At 41.9% G+C, this 12,139-nt stretch overlaps 1 protein-coding gene across 3 annotated transcripts in view; it reads left to right on the top strand.

The window, feature by feature from the left end:
- The window catches only part of sema6cb (semaphorin 6Cb), a 124,272-nt gene that overhangs the window by 62,670 nt on the left and 49,463 nt on the right, over positions 1-12,139 (top strand). For all 3 annotated transcript variants that reach the window (XM_084727566.1, XM_084727565.1, XM_084727564.1), the window contains exons 11-14: positions 816-947; positions 1,206-1,361; positions 5,032-5,208; positions 5,647-5,784. In XM_084727566.1, coding sequence (XP_084583692.1) covers positions 816-947; positions 1,206-1,361; positions 5,032-5,208; positions 5,647-5,784 — 603 coding nt within the window. The remainder of the gene's footprint in view (positions 1-815; positions 948-1,205; positions 1,362-5,031; positions 5,209-5,646; positions 5,785-12,139) is intronic.

The following is a 12,139-nucleotide window of genomic DNA, read 5'->3' as shown; positions in this document are numbered from 1 at the left end:
AAATACTCAGTGACAGTCTTGTTTTGTCTGATCCCATAACAAGCCTGGCTCCAAAATTATTATTTTTTCTTCTGTTCTGTAAATTCAGAGTGACCAGCAGCTCATGTCAGCTGCTTTCACAGACAAAAAGCTGCATACAAAAGTAGTTAAGTCATCGTACGTTGTTGTTGTCTCTAAAACGATTAATACAAAGTTATGATTTCTACAATAACACACATATCCAAAAAGCTTTAACTTCCCTTTAACGATTGTGCAAAGTGTTTTACAAAGAATCAAAATACTGAGGGAAAACACTATTAGAAAAGGCAAATTAAGGTGGGGCTACGGAAGCCCAGTCTGATCTAAACTGTTTTCTTTCCTGTGCTTATCACTTAAGAAGAGGTGAAAAAAGGGGATTGCTAGGCTGATCTTTTAACTTATTTTTTCAGCTGTGAAACAGAGGATTCATGAGAGACTTTTGGCAGATGAATAAAGGGTTTTGCCTGGATATTTTTTCTAAGTTTCCAAGTTTTTGGGTCAGGATCACTTAAGTGTTTTTTGTTAAGTCTCAAGCACAGCAGAAAAAACTGTTTGGATTTGATTTAGAAAATGGATCACCAGATTTTTTTTTACCTCGCTTGCCTTTCAGTGCTTCCATACAGGACTGACATATTACTATAGATTATGTCATTATTTTCATGTAACAGTCTGTCAGTATTTGATGGATTTTCCTTAATAAAAAGACAGACGTTGTGCCAGACTTGGACAAGGTGCTGAATCCCAGCCCTTCGTCTCGCTCTTTGTAATGCCGTCTGCCTTTGTGGCCCCTTCAACAGCATCACCGGCTCGGCAGTCTGTGCTTTCTACATGGATGACATAGAGAAGGCCTTCAGTGGCAAATTTAAAGAGCAGAGGAACAGTGAGTCAGCGTGGACACCTGTTCCAGAGGAGCAGGTCCCAAAACCAAGGTAAGAAACGCTTCTTTAAATAGCAAACTGTCACTTTCCAAGAACATGTTATTCTGGCTCTGACAATGGAGTTACTGCAGCTGCTGCTGTTATTGTTCTGCACAGACATCTCTGAACAAAAAAAAAAAAGAAAGCAGTCACACAAGACACCTGTTTCTCCCTCCTGCTTGTCCCCAACAACAAACAGCTGCCAGTGTTTTTACATCTGTGCCCGCAGAACTGAATTCAGTCGTGATGATTTTATTTTCTGTGCCGCAGACCGGGATGCTGCGCCGGTGAGGGCTCAGCGGCCGCCTACAAGTCATCCACCACCTTCCCTGATGACACCCTGACTTTCATCAAGTCGTACCCGCTCATGGACGAGTCTGTCCCCTCGGTGAACGACAGACCCTACTTCACCCGTACCACCAGCAGGTATGAGACTTGTTTAATCAAAGGACACACGAAAACATTCTGGAATAACTTCTGTTAACAACGCAGAAAAAAGTCTTACCGACAGGAGCGCAGCACCAAAAAACAACCCAGCGCTTTGTAGGTCACCTTTGTTCATTTTATTACCACCATTTCAGTATTCAGACCTTCAGTCGGTCACATTTATAAAGTCAAACAGCGAGGGAAGAGTCCACCAAGAGGACACCAGTTCCTCCCAGCAGCCACGCAAATCAAGGTCAATGAGCTGAGTTTATTCCCCATTAAAAATGACCCACATACTGCACGATGCTGAAACGTTTGTCAGAAACTGTTCCTCAAGTGAAAATACAGAACACTCACTGAGTTCAGCTTCCAGCTTTTCTCTCTTTTATATTTAAACAAGCAAATAATAAAAAGGCATGGCCTTGAAATCTGAAAAGTTATGATGGGGATAAATTGATTTAATTGATTTAATCACAAAATAATAAATAGGTTACCCTATAATTCCTTGTGTACAACCTCAACTGCATTTTTTAAATATGTAGTGATACAACTGACAGTTATTTTAACTCTCAGTTATCCTGCTAATTATTTTCTTGATTAATAGATTAATCATTTGGTCTACGAAGTGAGGTCTTCAAATGCAAAAGAGTGAAAAGCCTCAAATTCTCACTTTAGAGAAGCTAGAACCAGACAATCTTTGTTTTTGTTTTTTTAACCAGATAATATCATTTAATTGATATTTAATATGCAGATTAATTTTTGCAGATCTTCCAAACAATTAATCAATTCATTGTTTCAGCTCCAATAATATATTTATATCTATATCTGAGTTATAAAAGTGCAACGTTTTGCAGCTGTAAAGGTTTCTAGGGCTGAAATGGAATATTATATTGATAAGGATGTTTTTATTAGTGTATAATCACCTGAAAATAAGAATTGCTGTGTTTTCTTTACCGTAGAATGAACCATTTATATTTACAGAGTGCATAGATCCTTTTTCATGGAGGCCATGTTACACCGTCATATTACTGCAGTTGCCCAGAATAGACAAATCCAGCTCTGGCTCCAGATCCGGCCTTCCGTGTTTTGTGCGAGTTTTGCAGCCACCATAGCTTCTCCTTCACTCTTGGAGAGGTGTTTAGAATCTGCAAGCTCACTGCTAGATGCTGATAAGTCCTTCACACTGGTCCTTTAATACCTCATGGTAATTCATAATCAGAAATCTTACTGGGCGGCCTGGTGGCTCAGTTTGTAGAGCGTGCGGCTCATGTAGAGAGAGTCCTCAGCAGCAGGACCATGGATTTGATTCCAGCCTGCGTCCCTTTGCTGGATGTCTTCCGCTCCTTCCCATTTTCTGTCTTTCTATAAGCTGTCGTACCTATTAAAAAACAAAAGGCGAATGGAGAATGGAGAAAAGAAAGAAATCAGATGTTATTTATGTAAATGAGTAAACAGTGGTACCACCTTATAAATCATAAAAACACATGCAGAGTTGTTGCTCAGTTGGCTCCTTTGAGAACATTTTCATTGAATCAAATTAAAAACATAACCATTAGTTGAGCGTCAGTGTTGTTGTTCGGAGCCAAGCTGCAGTTAAAAAACATGCCTTTAAGAATAAATGCCAGGCTCTTCTCTTTAATGGTTACTTTGCAAGTATTATTTTCTATTTTCACAAGCAACATAATGTACCGGCAGTGTTTTCACACCCAGGGCTGTGATTGGTATCGATGAGTGAGCTCAGGTGGAACACACAACCTTGTCCCCTCATTAAAACCCATCGGATTCGTTCAGCGGTCGATCTCTGCCCACGTCAGAGTCGAGCCGCTCGGGGAGGGGGTCTTCCTCGAGTGCTGACCTGACCTGCAGACGCTCATCTGCTACTGGCGTCGAAGCGGAAGTCACCAGTGTGTGTGTGTGTGTGTGTTTTGACATTTGAGGATCTGCTGATATCAGATGATGGTGGTCTGAATGTTAAATCGTTGATAAGTGTCACAAGTGTTTCAGACACTACCGCTTAAACCCCAGACAGAGATGTACACACGGCAGATACACATCACAGACTCACACACACACACACACAGACACCGGCGGTACACAGGAGCCTCCTCCATGCCTCCTGAAGCAAAGCCAGGCTGACAGCCAGCCAGACACTGCAGCGGCTCCACGCTGGGGAAACATGCGCCGCTTTGCATCTGGCCCCAAAAACATCACATCTGCCTCGCCTCTCCCCAGAGAGGAGCTAGATAAATGAAATCTAACCAGAAGCGCATCACGCAATACTACCGAGTCATCGTGGGGACGTGCCAGTCAAGTCGATGTGGGTAAACACACCAGCCTCCGTGGGACCATCTGGGAGGGACCGAGGGAAATGCGAGGACGCAGGAGCCGCTGCTGGTGTCCTTTATAGAAGAGTCGAGACAGGACGTGATGCCAAAAAAAATTACTGGCTTTATTAGAGGAAGTTTGTTTGTTCAAATCCCAGGGCCGGAGAGGGAAAATGCAGGCAGACAAAATGAATGAGCAAAGCTCATCCCTCTGTCAACAAGCACTGGACTCAAGGTGCCCTTCAATACAGCTCTTAATCCTCAGCTGCTCCAGTGGAGCCAGTAGGAGACGGCTGTGGTGATACTGGGCAGCTCCCAGGTGTGACTGTGTGGAGCTGGATGAATATGAAGCAGGGTGGTGCTCCAAATAAAGCCACAGTCCACTGGACTTCCTCATAAATAAAGAGTCTGGGACTCGAGAAGAGGCTGCGGCAGCGTGTTGAGGAAAGTTGCTGAAGAACAAGAGGGATGGATCGATTAAATTGCTGTGGGTGGATGGATAGATGGGAAGATGAATTAATAAAATGAAGGGATTAAAGGATGTAGGCGATGGAGGAAAGGAATGGTGGGTTGGTAGATGAAGTGATTGATTGCACACTGATGCTTCATACAATGAGCTCAGTGTTCGCCCACTGTTTGTTTTGTTTACCATGGGAAATCGACTTTGACAAAACAAAACAACGTTCAGATGCTAACCAGCACATTTGCCATTGTTAGCCCCCTCTAATTTACGTCAGTTTGAAGTGAAGTGACAGCTTCAGTTTAGAGGAGCATCACCATAGATGGGTTCATTTACGTCAGTGTGTTTGCTGATAGTGAATCTTTTCTACAAATACATCAGTACTTTTAAAGGAGCAATGGACTGTATATTAACTGCATCACCATTATTTTCCATTTTTTTCAAATGGAAATGCTCAGCTGTTACAAAAAGCAGTGACGTAGGTTACAGCGCATATTTTGCATGCTGCTCCTTCAGTCTCGGGAGCTTATATAGCAGCATCATCTTGCAGAAAGCTACGTCATGTCATGTGGAAGAGGTTTTTAGAATGGCTTGGATAAAAAGCTTTTTGACCCAAAATCAGAGAACACTACTGGGAAGCTACAGAATGATATTAATCCTTGCAAAACCTGAAAACAAATGTAGTTGACCTTTAATGTATAATCTGTGGCTGAAGCGAGTTGTTTCCCCTCGCCTGCTCATCCCCAGACTTGAGGTAGTTTAGGCAGGTTACATTATTATTTTATTATATAAATTTTATGATAAATTATAGTAAATATATTACAACCGCCTGCTTAAACATAGTTGCTTTTACAACAGTCTTTTCTTTCCCTTGTTCTTTATGCAGATTCAAGCTGACCCAGATTGCGGTGGACACGTCTGCGGGGCCGTACAAGAACTACACAGTGGTTTTTCTGGGCTCAGACAATGGCCATTTGCTGAAGATCCTGGCCAGCACCGAGGGAGCCAATGCATCCTTCAACACCCAACTCCTGGAGGACATCGACGTCTACAACCCTAACAAGTCAGACAACCTGTCTTTCATTTGCATGTTGATATTGTGTTCATTTTCTGTTTTATTTCCCATGTTTTCCCTAAATGCTTTTCCTCTTTTCTTTCTATTTATTTTCTTATGTTTCTCTCTTTGTCCTTTACTTGGTATCTGTCTTTCTCTCCTCTTCTCTGTGTTCTGCCTTGATCTGCCCTGCCCACCCACTCTTTGGTCTATTGTAACACTTTACATCACCCTGTACAGCTGGAGGGGATGCTTTTTTTTCTGCGTCTTCTTTTGTTTTCTGACTGCACAGCTTGTGAAGTCTATCTTCACGGAGTCAGATTCGCAGCCGGCTTTCTGTATAATTTTCAGACTGTGCCAGTCGTCTGCAGCGTTTCATTTAAAAAAAAATGAAACCAAATCAAAAATGTCTGATCTTGACAGTTGGTGTTTTTTCTGTGTTCCTAGATGCAACGTGCGGGGGGAGGACCGGAGGGTGCTGGGCCTCGAGCTGGATCGGGATCATCATGCATTGTTCGTGGCATTCTCCAGCTGCGTGATCCGTGTGCCGCTGAGCCGCTGCTCTGACTACAGCACCTGCAAGAAGTGAGTCACCTGTAGAGCAAAGCTTTTCCTCTGCCACAGCGAGGGGTTGCACACACTTGCGCTGAAACAATTAGCTGATTAACCAATTACTTGATTAACAACACCTCTAAGTCTGCCAGAAAACAATGGATTGAGGCACTGCCCCAAGCAAAAGAGTTCAGGTACTGCATCTTGGGTTCATGAATGATTGCACAGGGGGAAGGAAGGCTGTAGCCTGTAGGTGAAGCTCTCAATTTACTAATCAATCCATGTTCCAACCCTCACATATGGCCATGAGCTTTGGCTAGTGACCAAAAGATTATTCTCCCAATACCAGACAGACGGAGATCTCACTGCCTACCAATCATTTGAGGATTTCTAAAAGCAAGGTAGTTGTTAGAGCGGTGGTGAGTGCAGCGGCTCACCAATTTTTTACTCAAGTTTTTCAAGGGCGTGCCACACTGGAAACAATGCTGTCACCTTACTCTCCTCCGTAGTAAGCACACAACTGAAAACACACACTCTGGGTATGAAGGACAGCACTAAAGACTTTGGATTCTTCACTGCAGTTTTTTTTTAACTTGCTTTCAACGGGAGATGCATCGACTGCATTTCTCTTGGTTCATTCCGATTTTTTTAAGTCTGACCCACCAACTCCAATTTTCTTTGCAGGCGTTATTATAATATGAAGTTTATGTGCCAGAGAGAGAGAGCACAGTCTTACATGAGCTCATGGGAAAGCATAATTAAACAAACAAAGACTGATGTGATGCAACAGTTTGCTGTCATGATGCTTCGCTATGACCAAAACAAAAGCAGAAGCTAAACGATTAGAAAATGTTCGGGGAGATGCGGTCATCATCGCAGGTTGTTCCTTCTTCAGCCAGAACCGGAGGTGAGACTTTAACTGCCAGTCTGTGAAAAGTAGTATGCTGCTAGCTAATGTTAGCCTGGAGAGCTGGACAGTTTGCTGTTGTTTGGCAACAGCTTCTCAACTGTCCCTCTTCTCTTTATCCTGTTCTTGGAGTCTGTCACTCCTCTTTATGCCAACGACATGCTGGTGTGTGTGTGTGGCTGTGACCAGCGCTGTCGAATGTGCTTGTGATGATACTGTATGTGTCACTGTGCACATGATGTGAACCATCTTTCAGCACGTGCATGTAAATTTGATCAGAACGGTATCAGATTTCTTACGCTGAGCAGCCAGTCGAGCTGAAAACCGTCCAATTCCAGTCACCAGCCCGTCGATTGGTGCTTTTCCTAATTTCCACCCAGTTTTAGCAACAAAAGTTGGCAGAATCTCCTCAGTCACTGAGCAAAGCATTTAGAGATTGACTTGTGAGTCTTCCAAAAGATGGATGGTTGGGTTCACCTTTAGAGACAGCGTGAGAAACTTTGATGCCTGGAAGAAGCCCAAAGTAGAACCGCTGCTAATTCCTGTTGAAAGGAGTCAGTTTAGGTGGTTTAACATCTAATCAGGATGCCTCCTGGATGCTGGATACCCCGCGGCAGACCCAGAACTCACTGGAGGTATTATGCCTACCATCTGGCCTGGGAACTCAGGATCTCAGGATCCCCCAGGAGGAGCTGCAGGATGTCTCAGTTGCTTCACGTAGCTTGCTGCCACTGCAACCTGGACCCAGATAAACATCCATTCCAAGGCTTTCTGGCAAGTCATAGCTTCAACAACTAGGGATGCAGAAAATTGGATTTTTGCCGATATGCTGAAATTGTCCAACTAATTTTGGCTAATTGCCGGTGCCCACATATGTACATATTATTTCCATTTGTTTGCAGAGAAAATCAAGTTTCTCCTGTAGTGAATTAACATTATTATTCTGCTTATCATCATGGTCCACTGGCAGATGCAGACATAACATACAATGATTTCCACAATGTAAAAACTCACTGGGCAAAGAAAGAAAACTGCTGCTGACAGATTTCTCAAATTCATCATAAGGAACGGGATAACAGATCTTTAGATGGGCAATTAAAGTTGCAGTGCTGAAGGAATTTGATGTGGCTTCTCCTCGAATGACACTTAGAAATCATTGCAGATAACAAATTTGCAATCTGTCTCACCTCAAAAAACCTCCAACCTGCATACTCGTGCCTCATGTTCGTAGTTAAAGCATTATCTTACTGGACTGTCATGTCAGCAGAAATGTTCATTTTGGGCCAATACCTAGAGTTCATTGTATAGCCTTCATAGTCTAATACCGATGACATGCCAACAACAATAATAATAATAATAATAATACTTGTGCATTCCTTTTAATAATGTCGTTATCAATAAAACAAATCTACAGATTTATCAAGAATTAAAATAATCCTAAATTACCACTGAAATGTCTGTCTTGTATGTCTTGTATGTCCAAGATATGCTTTATTGTCCCTGTGGGGAAATTTGGCTGGGGCTGTAGGCTTCTTACAGCTGCAGTCATCATGAGTACAGTACAACATTACAGTGCAAAACATAATACAATACAATACAAAGCAGTACTGTACAGTTGTACACCAAAATAATGCACTAATAAATACATGCAGCCATAAGAAAAAAGTGCAAAATGCAATAGAAAAGGTGTAAAATACCATAAAAAGATACAGAAAATATTGCAAAAGTCCTGTAAGATAAAGATATAACTATGTAGACATTTAAAAAAAAAAAGAGTGAAATCATGAGTCCAGTCGAATTTGAGTAAATAGTAAGTTTGGAACGGGGACAAAATTCCATCAAAACCTGGAAAAGGTTTTGATCAGATTGAGTCCTATTCAAAACCAGAATTGGCATTAAAACTGCACATATAAAATTCATATGTTCATGTAGATTTACCTGCAGGGGACTCGAGAACTGAATGAACACAACGGTTGCACAAATGGAAAAAATTGATCTTTGGAAAAAGGTTTAGACAGGAAATGAATGTAAAGTCACAGAAATAAAACAAGTCAAAGATCTTGGAAGGTCTCAAAACCAGCCTGAAGACTGAGACCACACTCAGAGCCGCAGCTCAGAAATACAGCACGAATGTAGGGTTTCTCCTGGTGTGCCGGGAAGAAATGGTACCACCACTGCCAGGTAATTCAAGTAAAGCAGCATCAATTTCCTCTGCAACTACCAATTTAAGAAATATGGCCACTCCTGATGCTGTCAGGGGCTTTTGGACAAAAGCCTGTACCAAATAGCAGATGTTATGCTATTATCTGCCTGGTTCATGGAGTTGCTTGGGCCCACTCTCCCCCAAAAAGCACTCTGAGGTTATTTGTGGTGTTGGCAGGTAAGTAAGAGTAAGATTAAACTGAGCAGCTGCCATGTAAGAAATGCTGTGGTTCGAAGCCAGGTTGAACATTTCTATAAGCTGATTCTGATCTGATTCCTGCCTGAGCTTCATGTTTGACTGTACGTGATCACATGTTCTCATTCAGCTGCAATAAGTAGAAGCAATTTTTACTGTGCAATATTGAGAATAATAGTTTCATATCCTTGGGGTTCACAGTTGGCATGGAAACTCTTAAACTCTGGAATTAACAGAGCTGGTAAGCAGGGGAATATTCTTGTGAAATTTGAAATAAAAGCATAAATGCTTCAAATTCACTAGTTCCTTTTTCTCAAATGGGAGGATTTACTGTGAGAAATTAGGTTACACAGGAAATCAGAGCACATTTACATGCCGTGCACTAGCTGCTAAATTTACAGTAACCTGGTTATTTTAAATTTGTCTGCATGCAGCAGGTCAGTAATCAGATTTATCCCCAACCCCCGGCTTTATTTTTAAACCATTCTTTGTGTTCCAGTACCCATACTACCATACAATTTAGTGTGCCAGAAAAGAAAAAAAAAATTGTACCGGGCTGAAAATACCATGATGTCCATCCGGTCGCATTTTGTATTATGTGAGCCAGAATCCTTCTCTGGCTTTACTTTTCTGTGTTCTGCTCACCAGAACATACATCACACCGACTGAGGCACGGAGGGAACACAGACAGATGACAGCTCTTTGACAGATCACAAGCTTTTTCTTAAGTTTGTGCTGTGACGGCTGTTTGAGCAAGAGGGTCAAAGTTCAAGGCGCAGTGATATGTTGAATTATGTCCCGGTTGTATGCATACTGCCTGCAATGGTACGTACATTTAAAGGGCAGCTGCAGTACGTACTAAAACTAAAAAATTTAAAGTAAAAAGTACGCAATTTGGAACGCAGCTAATATTTTCTTATATCTTGATTTGAGCCAGAATTCTTTCTTGCACCACATATGTGCTTGATTTTTACAAATTGTCAAATGTTGAATAATGTATAGCGACTTATTATGATTAATTATCTTCTTTTATCCAGCAGCTCTGCTGTCAGAGCGATATTTCTTTCTTTCATGCATGTGTTCATCGCAGGGGAAAAATGGGTTTTCCCGTTTCTCTGATTCCTTACACCAGTATCGGGTTTTGAGAGAGCGAGTTCAGTAACTTAATACAAACTTTCAGCTTGTAAATTCATCTATTTTGGGGTTTTTATACTGTTCATTACATGAAGTCATATTAAAGACTTTATTTTTGTTTCTGGAAAATGGTGATGGACATTTTTGGCTACTGTCTGACATTTTTTAGGACCAAATCCATAATCAGTTATGTGAAAACTATGAATGGCAAAACATTTATGTTCACTATAGTGTTGGGCAACATGACAGCAGCAGGACTGCTTACCTCATTCCTCCGTGTCATGAGACTGACGGTTGGTGGCAGTAACGCGTCTCTAAGCTGGTTTGCCAACCACCACAGAAGAAGGGAGTGACAAGAAAACATGGAGGAGCAGAGCAGCAGGCATCCCAACCACACTAGTTTTTAGTTGCACCTTTTAACCTGAAAACCCGTAACTCTTAAATTATTGTTGGCATTTGGAACCTTAAAGCTACTACAAGGAGTTTTTAACTGCTTATGAAACAATCTCCTCGTAGTACAAACAAGTTCCTCGTAGTAGCTTTAAAGTTAGTTAGTTTTGCTGCTTTGAGTCTTTTGTTTTGTCTCATGTGAGTCAGTTGTTTTTGTTTGTATGGAAATTCCAAATTAACAGAGAAAAAAATCAAATGTGATCAAGTACTGTATGGTTATTTCATATCGCCCACCCTGTGTCCAGTATAATCATCAGATTATCACCCCATAGACACAGCTGCCACTGACTGATCACTGTCTGCTGAAAATTTCATAGATGGTACAAAATCGAAACCTTGAAAGTTGTGCTGTCAAGAGGCTGACGTTGCTTTTAGAAGTTTATGAGCTGAGCACAGCAGAGCCTTCGAGCTTCGCTCTCAGTCTACAGCCTTTTGTTTTGTCAGGCGATGTTTTAGCCCCAGTTAATGTACTTGCTCCCCGGCTTCGGGATCTATTTTTGGGGCTGTGAGGAATGTCGGCCCCTGCAGCCCCCCCCCCCCCCCCCCTTCTTAACCCAGAGGAAGGATTTCTCCTCAGCTCCTACAGGGAATACATATGCCCCCATAGCATGCTAACCCCTCATTGCAAAGGCCTGGAGAAGCTCTCAGCATCGTTTAGTCATAAATTGGATCCAGCTGATTGGCAGGGAGCCAGCGATGGTGGCCGCCATGTTTTTTTTGTTTTTTTTTCCTGAAGCTGGAGGAGAGAGATGAGGAAAAAGAAGGAACGAGGAGAAAGCTTATGGGCCGACTGCATCCCCAGATCCTTTTTAGAGACTAGAGCTACAGCACACCTCATCCTGGGATTAGGGGCCCCGTAAGCCTCATCAGCACTGGCCAGCAGGTCAGGTTTCGGCTGCCATATCCTCCTTTACCACACCAATGAATCTGTCTCCCTCCAGATGAGATTTACCCTATCTCTCTCTCTCTCTCTTTTTTTTTGCCTCCATTTTCTCTCTGCATTTCTCTCACTCTTGGCTTGTTTCTCTCCCTCTGCCTCGCTCGCCGCATCGTCAGGTTTCTTTTTTCACTCGAGGCCCTGCTGCCAATATTAGGTTTCAGAAAATGTTCTGTTTTCAGCCGCGGCTAGGAACTGTGTGAAATGGGAGTTTTAATAAAAAATATAATAAAAGGGCAGAAGAGGCCCCAAACCCTTAAAATCTGTAGATCCAGGGATTTTCAACTCCAGTGGATATTTCCTTTTTTATATTAACTTAGTGGCTGCTCTAAGAGGAAAAAAATGAATTTTATTTTTATTGTCACTATAAACTACTGTTAATACTGAAGATTTAAGGCATCTATGTCTTATAGGATCATTCTGGTTTATTAGAGCTTGGGTCTTACTTTTGTAGTTGTGGCTGTCATTTATATGAGAGATGATGATGATGTTCTTATTAAAGTAATTCATGAAATCTGGGAAGACTTCATCAGTATAATAAAAGTCCTAAAGGGCGAAACGC

This window comes from Lutjanus erythropterus, chromosome 9 (assembly GCF_056507025.1).
Source record: "Lutjanus erythropterus isolate fLutEry1 chromosome 9, fLutEry1.hap2, whole genome shotgun sequence".
In the NCBI taxonomy this organism is placed as follows: Eukaryota; Metazoa; Chordata; class Actinopteri; order Lutjaniformes; family Lutjanidae; genus Lutjanus; species Lutjanus erythropterus.
The sequence above is the reverse complement of the archived record's forward strand: the minus strand, read 5'-3'. Positions and strand labels throughout refer to the sequence as shown.